The 27082-nt window shown below is 54.4% G+C and overlaps 3 protein-coding genes across 3 annotated transcripts in view; 2 read left to right on the top strand and 1 right to left on the bottom strand.

The window, feature by feature from the left end:
- LOC104695597 (nitric oxide synthase 1 adaptor protein) overlaps positions 1–22421 on the top strand; it is a 38494-nt gene extending 16073 nt beyond the window's left edge. Inside the window, 9 exon segments of the mRNA XM_039556032.1 lie at positions 13164–13256; positions 13650–13708; positions 14308–14416; positions 14639–14780; positions 16013–16152; positions 16711–16878; positions 18734–18899; positions 19443–19563; positions 19565–22421. Of these exon segments, the coding sequence (XP_039411966.1) occupies positions 13164–13256; positions 13650–13708; positions 14308–14416; positions 14639–14780; positions 16013–16152; positions 16711–16878; positions 18734–18899; positions 19443–19563; positions 19565–19847 (1281 nt within the window). The 3' untranslated portion in view covers positions 19848–22421.
- Positions 22422–22810: 389 nt separating this feature from the next.
- SPATA46 (spermatogenesis associated 46) lies at positions 22811–23447 on the bottom strand. The gene is given in 2 exon segments (XM_039556124.1): positions 22811–23207; positions 23209–23447. Coding segments are annotated over 2 exon segments (636 nt in total).
- Positions 23446–26741, top strand: C8H1orf226 (chromosome 8 C1orf226 homolog). Its single transcript, XM_039556123.1, is given in 4 exon segments — positions 23446–23450; positions 23775–24366; positions 24369–24637; positions 24732–26741. Coding segments are annotated over 4 exon segments (1359 nt in total). The 3' UTR covers positions 25225–26741.
- Positions 26742–27082: the final 341 nt, after the last annotated feature.

Genomic DNA, 27082 nt, shown 5'->3' with positions numbered 1-27082 from the left:
TGGGGGGAGGGCAGGCCTTCTCTATCACTCCCTCCCAGCCAGGGGATGCTCTGCTGGCTCCCACCCCCTCTCTAAGTTCACGGCCAGCGTGTAAAGTCATTTCACAAATGTCCATCCTGCATGCCCTTGTGCTTCCTCCTCTTCCTCCTGCTTCCCACTTGTTCTTCCTCAGAAATGGTTCTTCCAGCATGTTTAAGGATTGCACTGGTGGGTTGCACTATCTGTGGGGCACAGCATGCTGCACAGGTGACCCTGGCTTTCCTTGCCTCCTTCCTGTGAGGCTCCTGTGTTGCACAGATGGTTTTGGTAGGGCAGCAGGCTCAGTCCAGTGCCAGGGCTCAGCTGCACCAGCAGCAGGGAAATGTGGTGCTGCAAACCTTGCTCTCTGCAGGAGCACAGACACGTGTGGAGTCTGTGGGACTGCAGATGCCACAGGAGCTGCTGGAGCTGCCGACGGGGCTCTCGGCTCTGGCTTTCCCTCCTGCCTAGAAAGGAGTGATTTGTTGCACACTCTGCCTCCCAGGCATGAATGGATTTAGCCTGGCTGTCAAGGCGAGGAGGTCTGCAGCTTGTTCTGGGAGATTTGGGGTTGTGTTAGCGCTAGTGATTGCTGTTTGTGAGGGTTTGAAGAGTTCCTACAGAAGCCATCATCCTTTGATAGCACTCTGATTCTTCTGCAAGGTGACAGAGCTGCCTTTGATGGCCTGAGCCTCAGACTTGCATAAACCTCTGCAGAAGGCATTGTTATTGAGGTAAAGGCTGTGCTCGCTGTCACCAGCTGTAACGCACCCAGCTCAGTGCACACCAGCCCCACCACTGTCACCAAGAGGGGACAGTCTCTTCTCCTGCTAGAAGATTGCTAGTGAAGATACCCATCAGCACTTGCCTTTGCATTTTAGAGTAAATTTCTAACTGTGCCTAAGAATAAGCTCCTGGCTGCCTGACAGGTTGTTGATAAGAAAAAATAGGTTTGAGAGAGGTGTGATGAGGTTTGGCTGATTTCAGGCTCTGTAACTCATCCTGGCACCTCTCAGCAGTATCTGGTCAGTGCTGTGGACAACTGGACCTTCTCCCTGAGTTTGTGTTTCTTCACACCCATGGCATTGCTTTTATTTGGAGATTTTCTCCCTTCTTATTTACTGCAACATGGAATTTTCACATTTTTTTTAACAAATCAGTGCTTTCACCAGTTTTCTGCCATCATGGCAACATTTTACTCTTGGGATGGAGTGGGACCAAATGCTCCCTGGTGCTGACTGCTGATGCTGCATGGGCCTGAGCAGGAGAGATGCAGGCAGCCTTATTCTGGGCAGCCACATCTTCCTGCCAGGCTTGAGTGTGTCCAGAGACAATACCTGACTCTTGCTCCGTGGTTAAAGGGAGAAATAACCTAGGAAAAGGAGACCAAAGAGTTAATAAAACTCACAAGCAGGGGTCAAGCAATATTTAGTATCCACTTTATGGGTGAGAAACCAAGACACAGGGAGACTGTGACTTGTCAGACTCCTTTTGAGGGAGACATCCCTGTGCAGGGAACTGGGCTGAATTAAAGTCAAACCAAACTGAAGTCAACTTTAAATGCTACTCTTATATATGATCCTTTCTGCTCTTGTGCTTCCCTGCTGGCCCTCAAAGGCCAAGGACCCTTTAATTTAATCTGTTGTGGTGTTCTCTGCTGCATCACCTCGGAAGAGAGACAAAAGTCTGGGGCTGCAGCCTTCTGAAAAAAATGCCACGTGCCCCAGTTTCTTCCCTGCTAAAATTAATTCTTGGTGGTTTTGGCTTGGTGCTGCTGGAAGATGTTCCAAGGGATGCTGTGCACGAGTAGCCGCCAGGGAGGCACAGAGTCAGAGCCGGCCTCGCCGCCTGCAGCAAGGTGAGAGGGATTTTGGTGCGCGGCTCTGTGGCTGCGAGGGCTCCGAGGATGTTACGGCGTGTTCCTGCCCTGTGCGGGAGCAGAGGAAAGGAGCACATCTGTTTAAAACGAGAGGTTGCAAAATCTATTGTGTGAGCTGGTCTGTGGAATGGGAGTTTAATTAGGGAGTGGGAGGAAAGGATGTATCTGTTGTAGGGTGGCAGAAGGAGCACTGCCCAGAACAAGGGAAAGGAGCCAGGCACTCTCCCCATCCCAGCAGAGGAGGCTGTAGCCTGAAGAGCATGCTGAAAGCCCTGGAGGTTCCCTGCCTCCTCCTGCCTGACAAGGTTGTCACCTCACAAGGAGGCTGCTGGGGCCACACAGGGCTGCTGCTTCTCCACGTGGCACTGTGGCCACGGATGTGGCTCCTGGCTGCTCCAGTATCCCTGTAGATGGTAGTTGGTGGGCAAAGTGATCTCCTTCAACTGGGATTTTTGGAAGGCATGGACTTTCCCATCTGAAGTAAAGTCTACCCAGGGCAAAGACTCTAGACAAAGAATTCTCAGAGAAGACAATGTTTCCTTCTCAGGCCAGGCTTCCCTGATTGAGGAAGAGGATCCCAGTGATTCTTAATCTGTTGCTTGGTTTTCAGCAGTGGGAGTGTAACATGATATGGAAAAATCCCCAACCAAACCCAGTTCCCCATGTCACGGGTTTGCTTATGGAAACTGCTGATTTGTTCCAGCAGAAGCTGCAAAAACCAGCCTGAAGTGTGTATCTGCCACAGGAAACTTCAGCAGAGATGGTTAAATTCCAGCTTAATTCTTTAACAGGAAACAGCCCAACCTGTGATGTTTTACAGTGCTGTTTTTGGATTGCAGTAGTGATACGCGTCAGAGAGAGCCATCTCTTTCTTTTTCTCTCCAAGGCCTCCGGTTTTGTTTTAGCATTTTGCTCCAATGTCATTTTCTTATTCCCTCTTAACATGATGGATGGGACTGGTCTGGACTCCTTCAAACACTCCCTGATCCTTGGGAACTTGGGGGATGTGTGTGTATCTCCAGCACAAAGAGCACATCTGTGCTGACCTTACATGCTAAGAAATCCACATTATCTAAAAGGAGCAAAATCCAGAATGATGGGCCAAAGCTGTTGGTCAGTGTGACTCGGGGTGCAGCTCCCCTTGAGCTTTCTGTGAAAAAAGACCTGTCTTTCTGTGGTTTGAATGGATCCAACTTCAACTCCCGGCTAGCTGATTTTGTGCATTTGCCTAAAGTCAGAGCCTTTGATGTGAGGAAGCTCTTCCCAAGTCCCTGAGCTGTGGACAAGTGCCCACCAAGCCTGCTCTTTGGATAAGCTAAATACAGAGAGTTTGTTTTAACCTCTGGGATGTAGGAGTCTGGGGAAACTGCCTCATGTTCTTGTTCATTTTTTTCTGAACTGTTTTCTGTTTCTTCTTTGAAGTGTATGATAAAGCAGGACATGTTCTGTAGGAATGGGTTGTGTTGGTGGTGATTTCAGTAGTGCTGTGGTTTGAGGTAGTGTCACCTTTCTGTTTTGCTGCACATTGCCCGGGACCACACTGTCTTCACAGTGTCCTTTGAACTGGGATGACACCTTGCAATGCCTCCAGGGTCTTTTTAGGATACATTTCTGCCTCCTGGCAGATGCAGTTTCTGTTCCTTTTTCCTGTGAGAGGCTGCTTGGCCAATGCCATATAAAATCATCCTGAAATGAGTAGATGCCAGATTCCTGTACACTTGGCCTGGATAGCAAATACTATTTTTTTTTTTTTCCAGCCCTGCATAAAAATGAGCACTGCTGTGCTTCCCTTGCTGGGGTTTCCTGGAAGCACAATGGCTTTCTGTCATCTGTCTCTCATTGCTTCATCTCAGGCTCTGCTGCTGAGGTGGATTTCAACCCCTCTTTTCTAACTCCACCTAAAATCTTGGTACTTTTTATTACTTGGAAATTTTTTCTATAATTCTGTCTAAATCTCTCCAAAGGACATTATTCTTGTTGCCTTTAACGTGTCGAATTTAGTGAATGGGTTTTAATACCTGCATTAGTTATTGTTGAAATAGGAACTGTGAAGCAAGAGTGATATGAATAATTACCTCTTTTCTCCAGTTACAAACCAGAAACATTGTTGAGCACTGCCAGCATCTAATGAGCCCCACAGGGCTGGCTTGTTTCTGATGCACCAACCATTTAATGCTGCTGCTCATTCATTCTTTATTAATTGTCTGAATTTCATAATTGCTGATTTAGTTACAGTATTACCAGCCTGCCTTCCTTGGTGTGTCACTGCTTCTCTGCCTGGCTATTCTCATTTGCCTTCTCAACTGGTCTTACTCAAGCTTTTTATGCAACAGTGAGAGAGCAGCTTTGTGGTGAGCAGTAAAAAAAATACCAAAATAAATCCTGTATTTCACAACTTGGGGCGTAAATATCACCATGCTGTGATTTGGCTCACTTTGCTGAGCTGACACCTTTCTGAAGTGCTGTGTGGGTATCTTCTTAGGGTGCCCCTTGCTTTGTCACCTGCCCTCAGGGTGGAATTGGAGTGATTTTGTGCTCTTCTGCCCTGCCTTCAACCCATCCATGTGGGCAGGGATTACCTCAGCTTCCTCGAGGCAGGGTCTATCTTTGAAAGGATGCATTTGGGGGAGAGAGCTAATCTTGAACACAGAAATTTTGTTTTCCTTCTCAGGTGGAGGAGGGTGCTGGGCTGGACATTGCCTGCACTGCTCAGTCCTGGGGTCCCCCGGGGCATCGGGACTTGCTGGTGCCAGAAAGGGTCAGGAGTTTATTAGGGATCACTTTGTAAAGGGGCGTGACTGAACTGCTGCAAATGGCAATGCTGCCCTTCAAGCCAAGCTTGTTCTAGCACATGGGCTCAAACCCGCTCTGGGCTGGATGAACAGAGGCCATTTCCAGGCTCTTGCAGTTCCTTACCTTCCTCAAAGGGCGGTTGCACCAAGCAGCTTGTGCTGCCTCAGCCTGCATAGGTCAAACCAATGCATGTCTAATTAAAAATACCACAAATTCCAGTCAGATGTGGGCTTTCCAAGGAATGCACTTCTGCTTATTCTAGCAACAGGTGGTAAATATTAAAACATGTACAGCTCATTTCTGGTGTTCTCCCTCCCGGACTGTGAAAAGCAGTGCGAGAGCGGTGCCTGCAGATGCACACAGAGCCCGTCCTTGTTTTCCTTAGCTGAAGGAAGCAGCTCCAAGCCCGGCTGTTATTTTTATAACCAGTTTGACCAGTATCCCACACGCACCCACGCACCGGTTCATTCGCACCCTGGCTTGGTCACCGGCGATGGCAGCATGTGAAGGCAGGGGGGAGCTTGCCACCTCCCACACGGGTCCAGTCCATGCTGTTATCACTTCCTTGGCTTTCTGAAAGGAGTTTGGAGATGTTTTCAAGGCTGGGGGATAGCGTGTTGCATGGTCTCCACTGACCTTCATGCCTGGCTGAGAAGTGCCACTTTTCCCAGCCCATGAGCACCGTACTCACTGCATGTGCCCAGTCTGGAGGAGAAATTATATGGCTGGGGTGGGATGGGATCCCCAGCTTTCTTTCATAGGCTTGGTATTAGTGAAGGCCTCGTGGAGTGAACAGTAACACTTGCACAAGGACCTTGATGGCTTTGGTGAGATGCTGGTAGAACTGAGGGGTGTAGCTGGGAAGCATGCTGCTGCTCCAGCACCTGCATCCCTCATGGCACAGTGCTGCTGCATCCCTCATGGGCACACAGCAAGCTGCTGATGTGTCTCAGGCCTCCTTTGAACCTCTGATTTAAAGGTGTTAAAAAAAAAAAAAAAAAACAACACAGAGAGGTATGAAATGCCTGAGGATTTCTTGTAAGGGAGATAAATCATCTTGCAAATGGAAGTCTTCAAAAGAGGGGGTTAGCATAAGCTGTTGCCTGTTAACTTTCTCCATTTAACCCTGTGACTGATACTGATTTAATTCTTACCAGTTCTGATTTCTCTGAGCTTCCTGTGAAACTGCTTCTGCTGCAGATGGCTCGTGAGTGTGTCCCAGTTTGCCACCTCAACTTGTGAAACTCGGAGGTAGTGAGGGGAGGTTGGAGGAAGTGGATGGAGGCAGCTCTCTGGGAGGAAATAGCAAACCGAGCAGAAGGCATTTATTGTGAAGTAGTCAATGTTATTGGAAAACATATTTTGTGTGATAGATGGGTATGCTGCAATCCTGGGATGGTTTTGAAGCAGCAACCTTAACTTTGCTCTGCTGCTCTCACAACATGGGTAATTTTAGCCTGATTCCCATTTATACCCATCGGTACTCACAACCATCACAGACGGTTACCAAAATTAAAACTGAAGTTGGATGGGAAAATAGGCACTGACCTTGTCAGTGCAAACCAAAATCATATCTATTTCAGACAAACACATGTACCTCAGAGCCACATTTCCCATATGTGCAAATGCAAACTCCAAGGAACTGTGGAAGAGTTTTAAAAAGCATCATCATTAAGCCCAAGAACAAGCATCCAGTACTTCATTATTCCTCGTCTCTTCCAAATTACTGTGCCTTTAAATTTAAGTCCAGTTCATGCTAAAACCACCAGCCATGGGGTGTAGGCAGGAGGACAGGGCAAATTTAATGCTGGTGAGTAGTTTAAACCCAAACTGTCAGGATGGCAGAGGTGTCTGGCATCTTTGGCCATGCCGTGCTGGCAGTCTGCTGATGGAGCTGGTGGGAGCCTTCATCCTGGCCTCAGATATCTCCATGTTTCTGTGTCGCACAATGGGATCCATCCCTGCTGCAAGTGCGAGTGCCGCAGGCTGGTTTTGTCCTCAGTTTTGGTGGCAGGAGCGGGGAGCCCAAGCAAAATGACCACACCGAGGAGATCCCCAAATTTCCCTGCTTTTCTTGTCTTTTTGTATCCCAGTTCCTGGAGGGAGCAGGAAGGTGCTGCTGGCATCCCATGGCAAGTGTCCTGCTCATGTGTGGAGCATTGGCATGGTAATGGCCAGATTTACAGATGCACAGAGGAACTGGGGTGCAGTGGGATCCCATGGCCCCAGTGAAGGGTATGGGGAGTCCTCAGCCACAGGCAGCAGCACAGCACTTCGGTAGGGTGGCTTAAAGCAGCCTTTTAAAAATAGGTTTTAGTCCATTTATTGCTGATCACATTAGTAGGCTAAGCAGGTATTTCAGTGTGCTCCCCTCCAGCAAGCCTGATTCCCCTGAGGGCATAAAGTGCAGCCCAGAGCAGTGGACTGTCAGATACTCTGAAGCCTTGTTCAGAAATGCCTTTCAGATGAAGCTGTCTGCCCTCCTGGGAGGTGCCCTGCTTTCCAGCCACTTCATCCCCTAACATCTGCTGCTGCTGCCCCAGTAGGGCCAGAGGAGACATGGAGCAGGGTAGGCTGGCAGGTGCCTTTCTGTTTTGGGGGCAGCAGCCTTCAGCAGAAGGGAGTGATGGCTGCTCCGTAGCTGGGGACCCTGCTGGCAGGAGCCTGGCTCTCTGCTGCCCTACCCTTCTGACTGTGGGGAGAGGCAGTGCTGCCTCTGCTCCCTGCCCAGCTATCTGCTGGACACCACACAATATCATGGCTTGGATGGTTGCAGACTCTTCTGAACTGCAAGGCTGCTTCTGGCCAGGTTCTATCTGTTTGCTACTGGGCCAAAGCTGTATTTTAAATCATTCCCTTCTCTCCAGTGCTCTTTCCTTTCAGGCTCAAAGGTACACTTTTCCTCCAATTAACCAGGAAGAAAAAAGAAGGCATGGGGTGTTCTGGCTGCAGTCTGCTCCTGGTGCTTTGGCAGAACCCCGGCACTGAGCTCTCAGTGTTGGTTACCCCACAAAGGGCTAGCAGGAAGCCAGTGCTGCCTTCCTGCTCCTCCTGCTCTCCATGCCCATCCCCAGGGTGGCTTGGCACACCTGGCAGGGAAAAAAGGGCCTTTCCCTCACAGGTTCCTGTTCCCCCACAGCCCGCAGGTGGCTTCTGAGTCATTCCAGGGCACTGGGGTTGGTGCCATTTCTTTGTGTGGTTCAGTAAAGCAAAATCCTCGTGCCCTGTGTTTGCTATTCCTCCCAATTACAGCTATTAGGATCCCAGCAAGGTTTCTCAGCCTTCCCTCCTGGGAAGCTCCTGGACATTTCTGGGGTTTGCTGCCATTCCCCATGTTTTCAGCAGTAGGAATTGTGAGGTATGTGCTTCCCCCCAGTTGTTAATTCTGGCGCCGTGGAGCCTGTGCCGATTGAACTCAATCCCGGCTGTCATTTTGTAATAAGTTAATTCTTCATCAAGAGCACTGCAGTGCTTCTCCCCCCAAGTGCTGGGAAAGCTGGCGCTGGTCTGGCACGTCTGTCATTAGCCCGGGCTGACCTGGGGTTAAAGTCTAACTCTGGAGGTATTTTATGAGCTGCTGTGGCAGCCAGCTGCGAGGAGGAGCTGCCGTGGGAGCTGCGGGGACATCGCCACGGGCAGAGCAGCTCAGAGCTGAGGGTGCTCCCAGCAGGGTCCTGCCCAGCCACCCCTCTGCATTCAACACAGGTGGCTCTGGGGCACCCAGCTTTGCTCACAGTTTCATGTCCTTTCTGGATAAACACGTAGAAATACAGCTTGCTGGCAAAAACTACATCCTCTTCTACGCTTTTTCTTACTGCAGATTTTCATCTCCTGCCTCCCAAGCTAGCAGAGCAGCAGTGAGTTCTGTAGGAATTGCTTTTTTCTTGTTAATTGAATTCTCAGAGCACTGCTCTTTCCCCAATACAAGGTACAAGCTTGTAACCTTTTTTCCCTTTTTAAATTTTTTTTTTTTTTTTGAGGAGGGGGATAGAGGGTGGAAGGGGACAGGGGCAGCTCGATGCATTTAGAGCAACTTCCTTTAAAAAATATTCTCTTTATTTGTATTCTGCTGGCACAATGTGACCATAAAGCATTCCTGGTACTTTCCCTTACTTATGGACAGTGCTAGTGGGCAGACTTAAATCTGTACCTGAGGCAGTTTAGATGGGCTGGAATGAAATGAGGGCATTTTTATTCAGGTTAACATTTTTCAGATGCTTGTGAATGTGGGGGGGATGATGGATCTAGAAAGACATCATCTCTCCTCAGTGTCTGATCTGCCTGACCTTGTGTGCAGCGCGTGGTTACAAGTTTCCTCACACTTCTGCTGTGCGGAAACATGCCGACAGAGATGGATAGCATCTTTCTAGGGATGCTGAGTTTTCCCTGCTTTTCACACTTACCCATCTCTCTTGGATTCATACATAATTTTACTCCAAGCTGACAAGGTTACATGCGCTCTCTATTAAGCAACATATGTTACTCCGTTCTCCAGAAAGGGCAATTTTAATACTCTGCCAGTAGGAATGCGTTGCGCAATGATGCATACACCAGCTGGCTTCTTTTCCTTCCAAAGTTCTTTAAATACTGAACTCTGCACAAAAGACAGATGTTGAAAATAGACTCCCACTAACCTGAGGTCGACAGTAAGGCTCCTGTGCTCTGATGGAGTGGATGTTTCTTTTCCATTTGAAAAGATAAGTATGTTTTTTTGTGGGCAGGGTAAAATTAAAGGACAGTCTATTCACTTAGCTGGTTGGATTTTATGAGTGATCTTATATTTCTTTTGCGTTACTGAGACCACCTTTGCCTTTCTTCTTGAATAGTCGTGGGGCTTTTCAACTGATGTATCTCAGATGTCCATTTTCAGTCTTTGGTCAAAAATTTTAATGCAGCTCTTATAGCTTCAGTTGGAGACCAACTGTGGAGCTGTGCAAGTCCAGGAATGGATAATTTTGCTGTGTCCTTTCTCTGTGTATTTCTCTGAAATTAATTCTTCTCTTTCTTCTGGCATTTTCACATTGCTATAAACAAGAATTAATATAATTAACCCAAGCCTGCAGTATTATTACAGATATTTAAAGATCCAGAAACGTGCCCAAGATGAGCAAAATGGGTAGAAGGCTAAGAAAGCGCTTCTGTTACGGCTTTTAATTGGTTATAAGTAGTACAGTGAAATGCTACATGATGTGAAACCAAAGGGGATCATGGGAATGCTGTGCAAATCCTCTTTCCTTTCTTGATTTCAAGCTGGATAATTATTTCTGTATCAGTTCTTTATTAAGCTGTAGGCTAGGATTCAGCTCTCCCACTGGAGCCATGGGTAGCTGAGCTTATCATGTGTGAAATGTGTTTTTTCTCCTGAAGCAGTCACCAAATGACAATGCAGTGCCCAGCGAGTGTGGAGTAAATTGCTGTCACCCAGCATACAGAGACACTCCTATTGCACATCTTTGGAAAATGCAGGATATATTCCCAGCAAGGATTGGGTGGCAGTGGCCCAGTGTCTCTGGAAACGTGGGTTTTCTTTTCCTGTGGGTCAGCCACTTGTTGTGGATACAGCAGCTGCGGCTGTGGCTGTGCAGACCATCTCAGCGCCCCTGCGGTAGCATTTCCAACCCTGCCATCATCACCTCTGCTCTCTTCCCAGCAGCAGGAAAAGCTAAAATCCTAATGCTTTGCAACCCTCTTAAGCTTTCTCTCTTTGTTTTGCAGCAGAAGGAGGAATGTTGACGAACATGGGCAGACACAGCAGATCTCTGTGCCTGGGCAGAATTGTCATCAAGAATAACTCCAAGCCAGGGAGGTCCTGATCAGTTGTACAGAGATGTTCTTCCATGGCCCCATTAAGTAAAGGGTTTTGGTTTCATCCCTTACAGTCTCTGTGGCTCAGATCTCACTTAGAGGAACTGCACAAAGCTGACACTCCCTTAGACCAAATTAGGCAGCCCCTCAAAATCAGCAGTGGCATCTCCTAGCCTGTGGGACCCGGGATGCTTTCCCTGCACGGCCCCGGGATGTGAGAGGCAGCGCGGCTGAATTGCTGTCTTATTGAATCCTCTTCCTTGCTAATTTGTTATTAAATGACGGTTAGTGTTTCATTAGAGCCCCAGTGGGCGCCAGTTCATTAGTGTTTTATTGGCTGGAGCTGCGCTTCGGAGCATGGGAAGCGTGTCCCGGAGAGCCGCTGGGCTCGTTGGACTGATTGCTCTAATGAGCTCTGGGTGGGGTGGGATGGGCAACAGCTCTCTGAGCACATGGCTCAGGCTTGCAAAGGAGCTTGGCTCTCCAGTCGGTGTCAGGATAAAGGCCTGGATTTATGGAAGGGCTTAACAAATCTGTCTGCTCGGTCCTTCCGAGAATTTGACTTCTTTGCTTCCGTTGGTTTTTGCTGGAGTTTTGCCATGACCCATCAGCACCAGGGGGCTTTGGCTTCAGCGTGGCAGAGGCACAGCAACTCTTCCCACAGCATTCCCCCCTGCCAGGCTCAGGGCGAGCCTGGGCAGAATCCTTTGCCTGCAGCCAGGGATTGTGGAAGCCTCCCCGAGGAGCTCTGTGTGATTCTGTCCCTGAAATGTGCCAGGGCTGGGTAGCATCTTTGCTGAAACCTCCTGGCCTGTCTGCATTGCTGTCCTGGGGCTGTTACTCTCCCAAAAAACCAGGCTAAAAATAGTCTGTCTCACCGTGAGATATTTTTCACTCTTCCAAGACCACATTAGTTAGCACTTGGGGTAGCCTGGAATAGAAACCCCACAGCACCAGGAGCTCGGAAATGCAACTGGATGTGTATAATCAGTGATCGTTAGGACCAATAAATCAGGCAGCAGCACCCAAGGTGCCACGCAGTCACCCTGGATGCTGCAGAGAGCATGGAGCTCAGCCTGCAGCTCCTGGAAAATCACATGCAGAGCCTCAGAAAGGACTGGGTTAATTACTCCAAGGTGTAGTCAGGCTCACCTTTTTAGGGCCAAATCAAGACATTTCTTCAGTGTTAGGTACCAGGCACCGGTCTAGTGTCCTGACAAGACACAAAGAATGGGCTCTTGAATGCAGTTTCATCTCTGCTGATAACGATGGGTTTGGGCCTTGGAAACCCACACTGGTGGGTTCTGTCGTGAAGGACTCTGGTGAGACCCTTCTCCATGAGGAATAAGCCATGCAAGCAGCATGTTGGGGATGTGCTGGGGGCTTTGAGGCTGACCAAAGCCATGGTGGGAGCCTGAGCTCTGCTTTCTGCACCCCATCACCATGGCTTCAGCCCCAGTGTGGATGGGCTTGCCTGCTCTGTGCTCGGGGGAGGGCAGAGCTGTGTTCCCCGCACTCTTTTCCAAGCCTTCTGAATCTCCCATCCCCTTCGGCGACTTTAAAATGGCTTTGAGGAATTGTGCTTTCAGGTCTTTTATCATTTGATCACAGGTCAGGGCCAGCAGCTTTTCCTGCCTGCTGGCTCTGGCTGCCAGAGTTAATAGATCACGCGGTGCTGGAAATGTCACAGTGGAGCTGGCGCAGGCCGGAGGCAGGGCACTGCTCCCTCTGCAGAGACACTGCTGAAATAATGAGAGGATAAATCAAATCCCTCTTCTTCAGGCAGGCGAGGTGCAGGATGCAGGGCTTTTTCTGGGCACAGAGGGTCTGTCCCCATGGCTGTGCACAGCTCCTTGCAAGTGGGACCAGCACATCGGGTGCCTGATGTGGCTGCACCTGTGGCAAACCAGTTATGGGACTCCTCGAAAGTCCCACAGCAGGATCAGCCCAAATGGCTTATTTAGCTATTCCTCTGCCAGCTTTCTCCCCGCTTGTAAGATTCTAAATGCCAAAGTGGGTGGATTTGGGGGGAATCTCATTCTCTCCCCAGGCCAGACCAGAGCTTTGTGTTTAGTCACTGATCTTTGGAAATTCCTGTTGGGATTTTTTCCTGTCCAGTGATTTCTAATTGAAGTGGGTAATTGCATTATCCCATCTCCCCTGGAGAGGTTCACAGAGTCCTCAGCAATCATCTTCAGTTTTATACTGAGCCCAAAAATACCCAACTCAAAACGCCATTTCACTTTTCAGAGCTCAGCAATGGCCACAAGCCAGCGGGGCAAATGCAGGCAGGCTGCAGATCCCTGGGGGCTGGGGGGGTGGTGGTCCCTCTGTGGGGAGGCACAGCCCTTCAGAGGGGCAGAACAAATGCATTTGAAACACAAGCTACCATTCCCAGCAGCACTCTGAACTGGGCAAAGTGCTATCCACATCCAGGGGCTGGATTGCTTCGATGTGTGCTCCTCCAGATGCTGGGCTCGGGGACACTGCAGGGCAGAAAGACCCCTTGTCCTGTCCTAGCATGGATGCTAGGTTGATGTGGGCATGTGGGATCAGGAAAACCTGTCCCTGTCCCTCTTGCCACTTCCTATTGGAGCCTCTTCAGCCCTCCCTGGGGCTGTGCTGGCACAGGAAGGCTAATTCAGGTGTTTTCTTCCATCTCCTGCAGTATGAGTTCAAAGCCAAGAATATCAAGAAGAAGAAAGTGAATCTCATTGTGTCAGTGGATGGCGTGAAGGTCATTCTGAAGAAGAAGAAGAAGGTAGGCAGCACTGGCCACTGGAGCAGCAGTGCCTCAGCAGCAGAACCCCTCCCCTCCTGGTGCAGGGACCTGCAGCATCCTTGAATTTCTGGGAAAATCTGGTGGGCTGGGAGAGGGAGCGATGGGCTGGGGTCAACCTCATGTGAGTCATGTTCCTGCAGGGTGGCTGAGCCAGTCCTGGAGCAGTGTAGAAGGGGCCCAGGGAGTCCTGTGGGAGGTGATGTGGGATGTGACTGGTCCCCGACAGGACTTGACCCTTTGCAAAGGGTTTCAGGGGAGCAGCAGCAGAGCTGTGACAAGAGCTTCCCAAGTCGGTCCCTGGACTGTCTCTGCCCTGTCCTTGTTCTCAAGGACAGCATCTGACGTACTCATTTTCAGCTTCTTTCATTGCAGAAAAAAGAATGGGCCTGGGATGAGAACAAAATGCTCGTCATGCATGATCCCATCTACAGGTGAGGCTGCTGGGTGAGGGGACAGAGACTTGTGTGGCTCTGCCATGCCACTTACCCACACCACACCAGCACTGTGCTGGGGACTGGAGAGCTGCCACCATCCTGTGGAGGGCAGCTCATGGTGCTTTCCAAAGTCCTTGGCTCTCCTCCTCCATCTTGTTCCCAAAAGCCAATAGCAGGGGGTGTCTGTCCCAGGGAGGCCAAATTGGAGTGAGAGAGGCCCTCAGCTGTGCTGGGGAGGGGGTGGCAGGCACTGGGCAAGGCGGCCAGCTCTGTGAGCAGGCCGGGGGTGAGGTTTGCTTTTCTCCATCCCCAGCGGGCTCCTGGGCCACTGACTCTGTCCCTGGGGGCTGAGCAGAGAAATCCAATGCTGCCTTTGCAAAATGTTTGCTGCTGCTGAATCAGCAGGCAGATTTTCCCAACTGAGGTAAAACCACTGCCAAAAAAATTTCTGATGGGCTTTAGCAGGGATGTGCTGCAGAGGTTGGGCATGTGCCAGCACCCCGTGCCACGGGAAGCATTGGTTGTGGCCTTGGCCGTCTCCTGGGCATGTGGGTAATGTGTATGCTTATATCGTCCCTTCCATTCTGTCCTTGCAGGATATTCTATGTATCTCATGACTCCCAGGACCTAAAGATCTTCAGCTACATTGCCAGGGATGGGTCTAGCAATGTCTTCAGGTGCAACGTCTTCAAGTCCAAGAAGAAGGTAAAGATGTCGGGATGCAGATCTCATCCTGGTGTGCTCTCGGTGGAGCAGCTGGGGCAGGACTCCATGGCAATGCACTGGAGCTGGCAGCCGGGGCACCCTGGTGATCTGAGACCCTGTGGCAGCACAGAGACCCCTGTGCCAGGCTGGGGGGTCACCGTGCAGAGGCAGCCCAGCTGAGGTTACATTCCCCCTCTCCTCTCCTGTCCTTGCCTGCCGCAGAGCCAAGCCATGCGCATCGTGCGGACTGTGGGTCAGGCGTTCGAGGTGTGCCACAAGCTGAGCCTGCAGCACACCCAGCAGAACGCGGACGGGCAGGAGGACGGAGACAGCGAGAGGAACGGAGATGACCTGGACGTCCCAGGTATTCCGCAAAGGCGGAGCTGTGGGGTGGCATGGGGCTCCCGGAGCCTGGCAGATGGGGTTTGCTGAGGCACTGTCTTCCCGTACTGCTCCTTGCTGGCTGGCACCTCTGGGCAATGGATTTGCACAGCAATCTGGCTTGCTGTGCTTCAGGCTCAAGCTGCAGTCTTGCCCAGCAAGGAACCTTCTCTAGGTGTTAGCCATGATCCTCTCAGACATCCCCCTTGCTGGGAGCCCATTAGCAGTGCCTGGGACTCTGCTCTGTGCTTGGCTGCACACACTGCAAACATTCCCTCGCTACTTCGGCACAAGAGGCCCCAAGCCCAGATCTTGCTCTTGTCCTGAGGCACGCCTGGGTCTGGGGCCAGCTCTCTGCAGTTCCCTGAATGGACATAGCCATGTTCGTGGTCTCCCATCAAGCTGTCAGGGCTGCAGGCAGGCTGCAGACCCCGCTTCTTCACAGCCCTGTGGGTAGAGGGTGCAGGGATGCCTGGCTAGGGGGCTGCTGGTCCAGCCCCATCACCCTGAGCTCTGCAGGGTCCCGGGGAGCAGCCCCGCTCCTTGGTGCCGGTGCCTGTGCTGGAGGGGAGGCAGATGTTTTACGAGAGGTTAGTCAAAGCCTTCCCTTGCCAGGTGGGACACTGGCAGGTCCTGCTGCCTGTCTGTGTGTGGACTGCCTGCCCTGCCCTGCCATGCCATGCCATGCTGTGGGCTGGATCCCCCCCATCCCAACAGGAGCAACCTGGGCTGAGCTGCGGTTTCCTGCTTGCCTCTGTGACCAGTGCTGCCGTGATGACCTAATCACTGGGCTGCCCTGGACCGGTCATTGTTTGGTTTTCCTCTGCACAATGTCCCAGCCACGATATGCAGCTCCCTGGGGATCCCAGAGCATCTGTTTTTTGTTTTTCTTTCCCGTAATCTCTTGTTTACCTTTCTTCAGCTTTATCTGTGTTTTCTGTTCTTGATGGCCTGTTTGTCCCGCATCAGGGCTTTTGGCTGCCGTTCCCCAGGTTTGGTGTTCTGGGGCTGGGTGTGTTTTTGGCTGCAAGCCTCCTCCTGAGCAGCAGCAGGAAGACACAGCCGTGTTTCTCTGTACCTGCTTTCCCCTGGGCTGGAGGGTGGGTGGCATGCGGGTGGTGGGGACTGACGGTGGCACTGTTCACAGCCGTGGGTGAACAGTAGTGAGCTGCAGGTGCAGGCAGGCCGTGCCCTGCCCTGACCCTGCTCCCACAGCCTGTCGCCTCTCCGGTGTGGAGAGAGCGGCCGCTTCGGCTGAGGAGACCGACATTGATGCCGTGGAGCTGCCACTGCCCGGAGCTGACATCCTGGACTTCAGCCGCGGCGTGACTGACCTCGATGCCGTGGGCAAGGAGGTGGGTGGCCACACCGAGCCCAGGGTCCCTGCCCTCTGCTCTCAGGGGGTGGCACGGCCCCAGCCCCGTGACTCTGGTGTGCATCCCGAGGGCTGGGGGGTCGGGAGGGATTGTGCAGCATTCCCCAGCTCCCAGATCAAAGCCATCTGCCGCTGCAGGGCTGCCCTTTGGCTCGGGGCCCAGGGCACTCCTGGAGAGCGCTGTGCCGAGGCTCAGCTATGTGCAGCCACACGGAAAGCGTTTGGGGCAGAGCTGATAGGGATTTTTTTCCACTAAAAACACAAAAATAAAAGACTTCTTGATACAGTGGAAATTCCAATGGGAAGCGTCAGCCTTTTCAGGAATTTTCTACAAGACTATTTGGGTTGTTGTTGAAACTGAAAAGGTACTTTTTGCAAAGGTTGTCAGCACCGTTAGCAAAGTGTGCTTTAGCTTTTGATGCAGCTGCTTCTTTTCTGGGTATTTTGGGGGGCTGCTCTGTGCAAAAGCTCGTGTGTGCCCAGTGGCTCTCTGAGGTGAGTGCCAGGGGATCACACTTTTGACATTGGTGTTTTGCAGAGCTGCCTCCACCCTGAAGATATCCTGACAGCGTCACCCAAGATGCTGCTGCCCTCATCTGCCCAGCTGCCCGACCTGGGAACACCCCTCTCTGCCCACCACCAGATGCAGCTTCTCCAGCAGCTCCTGCAGCAGCAGCAGCAGCAGACACAAGTGGCCGTGGCGCAGGTTCTCCCCTCTATTCTTTCCCAGGGGCAGTGGCAGGGCTGGGGCACACTACTGAGCCCCTTGGTGCTGCTGGAGTATCCTGCCTGGGGGCAGCGATGAAGGCAGGCAGCTCCATGGGGAGGGGGCTCCATGAGGTGCTTAGGTCTTCTTCCCACCAGGTGTCTTGGGCCTTTGGCTGCTGTGTGCTCGCCAGTGGCCTGCCCCAGTGACTGGTGTGCCTGGGCTGTGCAGCTGGCAGCTCACTCTCCATGCAGCTATTTCTCATTTAAGCAGCCCTGGCTGCTTTATCCAACTCATTACCTGAGCTTTACTTGTTCCCTGACCCCTCACAGAACTCTCTGCAATTCATCAACTTTCTTCCTGGCCTGTGTGATGAGCTCCAGCAGCCTTTCTGTGCTGCCCCGGGGCTTTGCTCCGCTCGCATCAGTAAATCAGTATTTGTTGATCAGTTCCGGCTAAGCTGCTGCCTCCAGAGCCCATGTGCCTTTTGGGGTCACAGGTTGCCAAGTTGCTTTCCCCTCTGGAAGAAGGACCTGCATCCTCGGGGAATCTTTTATGTCTGTCCAAGTATAGTGTTGCTCACAATCCAAAAGGCTCCATGGTGCCTGCTCAGAGTGTAAAGTATTGCACCCCTTGCTCTTGGTCTGGCTTCACAGAAAGCTGTAAATTCCAGTCCTTGCCTGGCCTCCTGTCACTCCCAGGCTTGCTGTGCTTCAGCTCATCTCTGCCCAGGGCCACTTTGCTGGCCACGTTTGGGCAGCACCTGCCTGCCAAAACCTGGCACTGCCTCCTGGTACCCATCTGTGGGGGCAGGTGGCCCCCAGCTGGGCAGCTTTGGGCTCCCTGCAGCTGCAGCAGCAGCTCACAGTTTGTCAGGTACAGAGAGCTTCCTCTTCTTCCTCGAAGTCAGCTTCTAGTCCAAGGTAAAATAGCCTTTTGTGTTTGGTGGGGATATTTTTGTTTTCGGGTTATTTTTGTTTTGGGTTTTTTTTGTTTAGTTGTAAATCTGTGCTTTCCTGGTTCCAGTCCTTGCTGGAGAGAGGAGCAGTTATAGGAGCCATGGGTGGGTGCCAGGAAGGGGTGCTGAGCCAATGTGGCCCCCAGGTCACTGCTATCCCCTTGTGCAGTGTACATTTCCAAGGTTCTCCTTGCTTGAGTGCGGATCAGAGAGCTGCCCTGGGCAGGAGCTCCTGGCTGTCTGCCCTCAGGGGCACGGTGCTGGGGACATAGATGTTTGCATATAGGAAGGTAGTTGTGCTGAAATCAATGGTGGTCTTGCCTGTGGGCTCCCTGCAGGCATTGCTTCCCAGAGCCAGGCTGAGCAGCCAGCTTGCACCCCCAGAGCCACCACCCCTCAGCAGCACTCTGCCATCTGTGGTACTCCAGCCCCTCCTTGCGACAGGGGCTGCTGGCTGGGCCCTGTTTCTGGGAAACCTGCCCAAAAAGACAGCTTTTCCAAGGCCAGCTCTGCTGCACGGCTGCGCCCTCGTGCACCTGCAGCACCATCCAGTCGGTCGAGCGTGTCTCCTCTGCTGCATCCATCTGGCTTCCTCCTGGGCTGCCCTTCCCACGCACATCCGCAGCTCATGTGCACAACTGTCAGTTCGGTCAGTGCTGCGCGCCTTGGCCTCGAGCTTTTCCATCAGGGAGACCAGGGGACAATGTGCTGAGCCCTGGTGTGACACGGCCCACATTCTCCCCATCACATCTGCAGTACCCACAGGGAATGGCTGCTTCATCACTTCATGGGGTAGGACGCTGGTGAGCCCTGGGAGATGAGTAGGGATGGCCAGAGTCAAAGCCCTCCACCCTTGAGCGGCATCTCCCTGTGCTCACCTGCTGTCTTCTGTCCCAGGTCCACCTGCTGAAGGACCAGCTGGCAGCAGAAGCAGCGGCACGGCTGGAGGCCCAGGCTCGTGTGCACCAGCTCCTGCTCCAGAACAAGGACTTGCTGCAGCACATCTCACTCCTGGTCAAACAGGTGCAGGAGCTGGAGCTGAAGCTGGCGGGGAACACGACCAGTAAGCGCTGCCGCCCCTTCCTCTCCCCTCGCAGCTAGCCAGGGCTGTGGGGGACGTGCATGTGGGTGTTTTTCTTGGGATTTTTCATGCATTTCCAGTCATTTTGTTCAGAGGGATATTTGTGCCCTTCTGGCCTGGCTTGTGTGTGTGCAGCAGGGTGCTTGCATGCAGCATGGGAAGGGGCTTGGGGAGGGCTGTATGGACAGGTAGTCGCCTACCTCCATCAGCTATACGTCTGCTTTCCCCAGTGGCTGCATGCTCCAGGCCAGCTCCATACCTGCCCAAGAGCCCCTACTTGACCTTCCTCTCCAGCAGATGTGGCCATCAGCTCCATGCAGGAGCTGGGCTGGAAGACAGTTAACTTTTTGTCCTGCAGAACTGGCCCTTTGTTGGCCAGCAGCAGCTCCTGGCATTAGTGACACCGAATAAGCCCCTCAAAACAGTGACCCCAGACTGTCCTCCTCCGGCCAGTGTGCAGCCAGCCGTGGTGGCCAGGGGATGCCCAGGCAAGCTGGGCCTCTTAGCCGTGCCCTTCTCTTGCAGCAGGCTCCCAGGACAGTCTGCTGGAGATCACCTTCCGCTCCAACGTCCTTCCTGTCCTCTGCGACCCGACCACCCCGCAGCCCGAGGACACCCACCCGCCGCCGCTGGGGCCCCAGCTCGGCTTTCCCCAGCACCATGGGCAGCCCCATAGGTAGGAACGACTGTCTGGTGAAGCTGGAGTGCTACCGCTTTCTGCCGGACTCGGGGCCGCCTGCCCCAGAGCCAGCACTGGGCAGCCTGGAGCTCATCAAGTTCCGCGAGTCGGGCATCGCCTCCGAGTACGAGTCCAACACGGACGAGAGCGAGGAGCGCGACTCCTGGTCCCAGGAGGAACCGCCGCGCCTGCTCCACGTCCAGCCCAGGCAGGACCTGGGCGACAGCCTGGAGGACGAGATCGCGGTGTAGGGGTCAGCAGGAGGTGGTGCACAGCAGCCAGGACCTGCTGGAGCTGGGAAGGACCCTGGCCGCAGCCCCATGGCCCTGGCAGGGACAGGACAGCCCGGAGGGAGGGGGGGCAGAGGAGGGAGCAGGAGGATTCCAGCACCCAGTTGGGAGTGTGTGGAGGTGAGGATGGAGCGGTGCTGAGGGCGTGTGCCAGGCGTGCTGTGCTCCAGCATGCGTGGGCTTGTGTGCTGAGCATCCCTGCTTTGCAGCAGACACTGAGCTGACAGCTCCTTGTGCTCCCCCTGGCCCCTATCTCCCTTCAAACTGTGTGTCAAAGGTCAGGCAGAGGCAAGGCACTTCCTGCTGGATTAGCCCCTTCTGGGGCTGGAGAAGCAGTAAAGCAGAGGAAGGGTTTTACTGGGAGGATGGGAGAGCAGGTCTAGGGCAGTGAGCAGGGACAAAAGGGATAGAGGGGGCAGCGCCGGGGTGGTGAGCAAGGACAGAGCAGCTGGTCTGGCTCTCTGCATGGTAGGCAGGGTGGGGGACAAGTACAGGGCCATGCTAGGTGAGGGTTGGTGACGGTGCACTGTCAGAGTGGGTCTGTGAGTGAGAAGTGAGGCATTAATGGACAGTGGGGATGAGCCTGGAAAGGAGTTTAAGGGGTGAGATGAGGTTGCACAGGCTGGCTGTGTGCAGGGAGTTGCTGGCAGGGTGATGTGGCACTTCCAGGACAGGGTTTATCCCTGCCGAGGCAGGTGGAGGGCGTGTGGGTAGAGCCTGCTTCTCTCCCAGGTGGTGGAGCAGAGAGGAAGGCACAGCTCAGTGTGGAGCAGGCAGCACAAAGCTGTAGAGCATCCTCCCCCTCAGCATCTGATCCTTTGGCTCCTTGGCACAGCTGCCAGGTTTCAAAGCCTTTTTGGTGCTCTGAAGTCACATTTTCAAGCACTTCCCATCACCGCAAACTCCCTGCTTTGCTTTATAGACAAACCCTCCCAATTTCCAAGCAGTTGTTTTGCCCCAGACCAAGGCTGGCATCTTCAGGGATGAGCACACTTTCAGCCCTCAATGGGGAGTGAACTGCTGGTGTCTGCAGGGGTGCTTCATCACACCTCTGGTTTGCACCCTCTGGAAAAGTGAATCCAAGATCTCGGGATCCCCCACCAGCCCTCGAGAAGCTCATGGCTTAGAGCCTTCTGTGGGGGCCTCCAAGGGATCCAGAGCTTGTTTCTTTTCTGCAAACACTTTTATCACCTGCCTGGTGCTGAGCCTCTAGGAGGCCATGATTGAAGGGGTATGAACCAGAGTCCTGATGTCTGCCCTGCTTCATGTGAAAGCACTTGATGAGGTGGGGAATTGGCACAGTTGTCTTCTTCCCTGTCCTCCCTCCTATCCTGCTTCTGCTTTGCTTTGTTGCTTCCTTGCTGCTCTCACCTTTGTCAGCTCTGTCTCTGCTCAATCTGCCTGCAGCTAAACCCCTGGCTGACGCCAGCTCTTGCTCTCCTCCAGGACTTGGCCTGGCTGCTGAGGAAGGTCCATCACTTCTCTCTGCCCTGGTCCCTTTGGGACTGAGGGCTGCTGAGGAGTGATGTGTGGATGAGACCCTGGGGTCAGTACGAGCTGTGCTATGCACCCTCCCCCACAAGACAGGACTGGATGGGCTTGAGGAGCTAGTGGGAAGGAAAGAAGGACATGTTTCAGTGTCCCCAGCAGTGCCCTGATGTCCAGGGGAGCTCCTGCACCAGCCACAGGGCAGGCAGAGGGGGAGAAGGGTGCTCCTGTCCTCTGGCCACCACTACCTCCATATGCCCTGTCCCACAGAGCTGTAGGCACAGCTGTGTGCCAGCCCCTCTGCTGGGGACCCGACATCCCACTGCCAGCTTGCAGCAGGTGAAGGTGAAAGCAAGGGGTGGGAGGCTGCTCCAGCTAGGGAGAAGAAGTGGGCATGACAGCACGCACCAGCATGGCACTTACAGGGTAGGGATGGTTGGGCTTGGACAGGGATTTCCATGTGGGCAGACAGATTGTTCAGGAGAGGGGACAGCAGGAGCTCAGCTGTACACACAGGGCAGATGCAGGGAGAGCCTGGGAGGAGCAACAGCCGGCCAGCAGTCTCTTCCAGGCTGGGCTGCCTCAGGAAGCAGGTGGGGGGAGCCATCTCCTGAGCCACCGCTCTGGTCCATCCCTGCTGCACACACAGAGCTCAGGCCATGTCCCGTGAGCACTGGGCTGTCAGGACCAGCTGTGGCCTCGGGCTCCTGCCCCCCACTCTGCCCACAGGGGACAGTGGCAGGTGCCCCACAGGCCGAGGGGGTGCTGCCAGCATCATGCTGCACCATGGGTGTACACATGTAAATGACCCCTCCTAAGTCAGCGCTGCCTCCAAGACTCCTCTCTAGCCTCTCACTTTTGTTATGGACCTTGACAGGGGTTTTATAGCTATATTTTTTGTCCTTTCTTTTCCTACAACTGTCGTATTACTAACTGTTGACTCAATCTATCTGGGAAGCCAATCTGTCGATGTAAGTGCACTTAACCCTTGGGTGTTGTCATTAGTCAACTGGCTTTTGCTAAATAAATCTTTCTATTTCTCAAGGCTTTCTGTTGTCTCTTTCTTCTCACTGACTCTCTCTGTACTTCCTTCCCTCTCCACACTGGGTGCCAGCAGTGGCATCCTCTGGCCTTGCAGAGACCCCCTCCAACCTAAGTCTCCTCTCCTGTGAGACCCCTGCTTGTGGTGCCAGCCACAGGCTGCCCATGAGAGCAAGGTGCCCAGAATATTGCTGTGAGTAGAGGGGTTTCAGTCTTCCCCTTCAGCCACTGCACAGCACAGGTTTGTCTCAGGGTTGACCCAACAGCTTGAGGGTGCCTGGGGGCTCCTGGCACCTGCAGAGCTCCCCACGGAGATGCAGAGATGCTAATCAGCACTTCCAGGGGCCCGGGAAATTTTTGGCTGCTGGAGAAGGAAAAGTAGGGAAGAGCCTCTCTTAAAGGATGACAGAAGCGTTGGGTAGGCAAAAGGAGAGCACAGGCAGGGCTGACTGCTCCTGAAGCAGTTCATTCTGCCGCTGGCAGGAGTGATGGAGCAGTGCCCTCCCGTGGCAGCTGCCTGGCTGCTGGGGCTGCATGGACACCATGGGGGCTGCAGCCTCCCGTGCCTTGAGCTCCTGCTCCCCCAGGGCTTTGGACCTGCGGTAGAACCCCTTGCAGCTGTAGCCCTCCTGGCAGCTGTGCTGGATCTGGGTCTTGACCAACCGCGGTGTGGGGAAGATGTGGCAGCACAACTGGTGGCCATGCTGGAGCACAGGCTGGCACTGGGTAGCAGTGAGTTTGTCCTGGACAATGATGCTGGCTCTGCTGCTGGCCAGCCTGTCCCTCTCAGGGGCTGGGAGGAGCCAGAAGAGAGCTCTTCAAGAGGTTGTCAGGCTGCTGACACTCCCGAGAGGTGATGTCCAGGCTGGAGGAGAGGCTGCCCGGGCACTGCTGGGTGGCTCTCTTGGTGCAGATGAAGTAGCTGTAGGATGAACCCCAGGGCTGGTAGATGCTGCAGGTTGCTGTTGAGCAGGACTGTGGGACCACAGAACACAGAGGAAAGGGGGTCCCTGTAAGAGTCCAGCCCACCATGAGGTTGGAAGCAGTGCTGGGAACCCTTTCTCTCTGTCCCATGGGATGTGGAAGTGGTTGTCTCTGTCTCAGTATGTGCCCCTGGGATGCAGAGGTAGAGTTGGGCAGAGGATGCTGATGGGCAGCGAGGCCCCAGAACAGCACCAGGCTCATCCAGGAACTGGCTGGAGCCATCACACAGACCCACACTGGCATGGAGGCAGCCACAGGGGGTTTGAGCTGGCACTCCTGGAGGCAGCCCCCACAGCTTGGAGGGCTCTTGCTGGGAAGACACCCCATCTCAGTGTAGCTCAGAGATGGGGTGTGACTGCAGAGCCCTTTCCCCAGCAAGCACCTGCTGCCACCCACTACACAGACACAGCCTGGGCTGGGCTGAGGGAGCCATGGTGGGGTGGGCAGTGCAGAGCCCAGACTATGGGTGCCCCCAGAGAAGGGCCTGTGGCTTTACCAGGGTGTGGCTGACAAGGGACCCCCATGTGAGTCCCATCTCTTCAGGCAGCGTGACAGGTCTGAGCAGGGGCTTGGCAGCACAGCTCACCTGGCAATGTGGAAGGGACAGGCCTCTTCCCTTGCCATTCCCCTGGTAAATGCTCGCTTGCACACACTCTCTCTCTCTCTCTCTCGCTCTCCCTTTCCACAACCTGCTTCCCAAGTCGCTTGGTGTCAGGTAAGAAAAGCTCTTGGTGTGTTGGCAGTGCCAACGTGGAGCCCTGGGCTCACTGCTACCCTGTCTTGCCCTGTGCTGGTCCCCCATGCATGCACTGCAGCCCTGGCATGGCCTGGCTGCCCACAGCCTCTGTGGGGCTGTAGGAACATCCTCCCAGTTCCCAAGATTGTGTTCCCACTCTGCTGGTGGGCTGGCCGTGCTGGGGTCCCCCCTCCAGCCTGGCTTACATCCTGTCTGTTCCCTTTCCCCCTCCAGTGGACCAGAGCATGTTTGAGAACGCCAGCGCCAGCACGGCACCCACGCCACAGGCACAGCACATCCCTGCCACGGTGGGGACCCTGCCCCAGCCCAGCCGGCCCACTGGCAGCCAGCACCTCCGCAGCCTGGGCAAGGCCATGGGTGCAAAGGTGAACGACCTCCTGCGCCGCAAGGAGCCGGCCGGCCTGCCCGGCGTGGGAGCCATGGAAGTGAATGCCAGCGCAGGTGCTGTGCTGGGCACAGGACAGCTGGCTGCTGAGGAGGGGTGAGTGTCCCCGCAGTGTGCACCCCGGGGCCCTTGGGACAGGCTGGAGGGACCCAGCACAGGGCTGTATGCAACTGTCCCTCTGTGCTTGCAGGGCTGTGGGGCTGGATGCCTTTCCCCGGCTGGAACCCCCGCCTCCCATCACCAAGAAGCGGACGCCGCGCGCCCTGAAGACCCCCCAGGACATGCTCATCGCTCCGCAGCCAGAGGGGACCAGCACGAGGAGCGGCACAGAGGAGCCTCCCGAACCACCCACAGCCCACCCTGACCTCACAGAGGAGCAGCTGGGAATGGGGGACCCATCTCCTCCAGAATGCCCTGGGGTCCCCAGCATGACAGCCCCCCTAGAGCCCAGTGGGGACCAGCCTACCAGTGCCTTACCTGTGCCTGACCTCATCCATAAGGGCAGCTGGGAGAGCCAGTGGCAAGTGGGTGAGAGGGCCACCGAGATGTCACCCACCACAGAAAAGCCCTCCCGGAGACCGGGGCTGGAGCATGAGCCACCAGGGAGCACAGGGCGGCTGGAGCCACATACCTCTGGCTGGGAGGTAGAGGGGACCCATCCTGACCTACTGTCCTTTGAGTAGCAGTGGGCAGCTGTGACAGGGGCACTGTGGGGGCTGGCTCTCCCAAACATGTCTCTCGCTGCCACTTGCCTTTTTTGGGGTGATTATTTTGGAGAGGGGGAAGCCTCGGGGTGGAAGGAGTCATTGCTGCCCAGTGTGGGCTCTGGGGAGCCATGACAACCTGCTTCTCCCCAAATTCCCAGGAGGGGCGCAGCCTGTCCTGCCATGGCTTCTGCAGCCCCATCCTGAGCCTATTCACCCTGGTCAGGGCCAAGTTCCTGTCCTGCCACGGTGCCACTGCCACCCTGTCTGCAGCCAGGGGCCTTGCTGAGCTGGGGACCAAAGGGGGTGTGTGGGGGTAGAAGTGCCAGCCTGCCCCTAACCCCATTAGCTCTGCTGGAGTGAGTGGCCAGTGAGTGTCCCACAAGCACCACACACTGTTCCCTGTGTCTGCACTGGATGCCTTGGAATGGAGGATTTCACAGCTTATGCCGTGTGCTTGCCAAGATACCCCTTCCTGGGGCACCATCAGGCTCACCCAGTCCTAATGCCTCGTGCCAGGAAGGTGCCAGGGAGCCGGGACAGCAGATGAGCCCAAGACCTTCTCCAGGTGCTGACCTCGTGGCGTTATTCTGCCCAGTGCCATCTCTTTGCAGTGGAGCCCCAGATGCAGGAGACCTGGGCTCTGTCAGGGCGCAGGGCTGGATACCTGGGACTGCACAGCTGCTGGCCACTGGGCTCTGGCGAGGAGCTGAGCCCTTCCAGCTGCCGTTTGTTTCCTGGTCTCATCCCAGCCACCACAGACAAGACCAAACTGTCTGGACATGCAGCTCTCTCCATGTGGGCCAGTGTCACTGCTCCCCTTTATTTTCTGGGGCAGTGGTCTCTTTGCGAGACTGGGACGCAGGAAGCCACATGGTTCTCTGATACTGCTGTATGAGTGTTTCCCCATGCATTACAGGAGGGGTTAGCCGGCCTGGGGGCACCTGTGCCGACGCAAGGAAGCAGCTGTGAGATGGATCTTTTTTCTTAGAGCTTTTATGTACACCCTCACCACAAAGGTAGTTTTGAGAAGGAAAGCTCCAAAGCCCCGATTTGGGTTGGAGGAACCCAGGAGCTCATGGGTGGGCCTGCTCACAGCTTCTTCTGGGCCACGCAGGTGGCTGGGCTGAAGAAATGTCTTCCACCACCCAAAGCCATGCTGTCCCACTGAAGGAAGGAAGCTGAGGTGTAACACGCACAGTGGCAATGTGATCACGCTGTGCATGGCCAACCCCAACCCCAGACACCGGTGTGTGTGTGTGTGTCTGCTGCCCAGGTCTACACTGCACTGTAGGTGTTGATGGAAACCAGGGCTTGTAGCCCCTCTCTGAAGAACCAGCATCTTCCATCGCTGTGATCCCAAGGGAACCTTCCCCTTAAGGGAGGGTCCTCACTCACGGCCGGTCCAGTCCCTTTATTTATGGTGTCGGGGTGTGTGTGCGGTTTGGGACAAGAGATGCAGATTGCACAATAAATTTTTTTTTCTTTTTTACCCACTGATGTGTGGCAGTGCCTTGATGGGAGAGGACACCCTGCACCACCCTTGCACCATCCTGGTGGGGAACCAGGAGGCGGAGGGGGCGTTTGGTGCTGTCCACGTTGGGGTGGGGGACGTGGCTGCCCTGCTGCGCTTGGCACTGAGGGGACGGGAGCCCTGGCTGGTGTCTGGGCTGAGGGCGTGCGACCCCCGGGAGTGCTGAAGGTGCTGGAGCCCGCCTGTACCGGGCAGAGGGCGCCGGACCCCGGGGTACCGAGGGGCCCCGCTCGCTCCCAGGCCGAGGGGCCGGGCCCCGCTCCGCCTCGCCCCTCCGCGGGCGGAGCCGCCGGCGGCACCGCC

Source organism: Corvus cornix, chromosome 8 (genome assembly GCF_000738735.6).
Source record: "Corvus cornix cornix isolate S_Up_H32 chromosome 8, ASM73873v5, whole genome shotgun sequence".
NCBI classification, from domain to species: domain Eukaryota; kingdom Metazoa; phylum Chordata; class Aves; order Passeriformes; family Corvidae; genus Corvus; species Corvus cornix.
The sequence above is the reverse complement of the archived record's forward strand: the minus strand, read 5'-3'. Positions and strand labels throughout refer to the sequence as shown.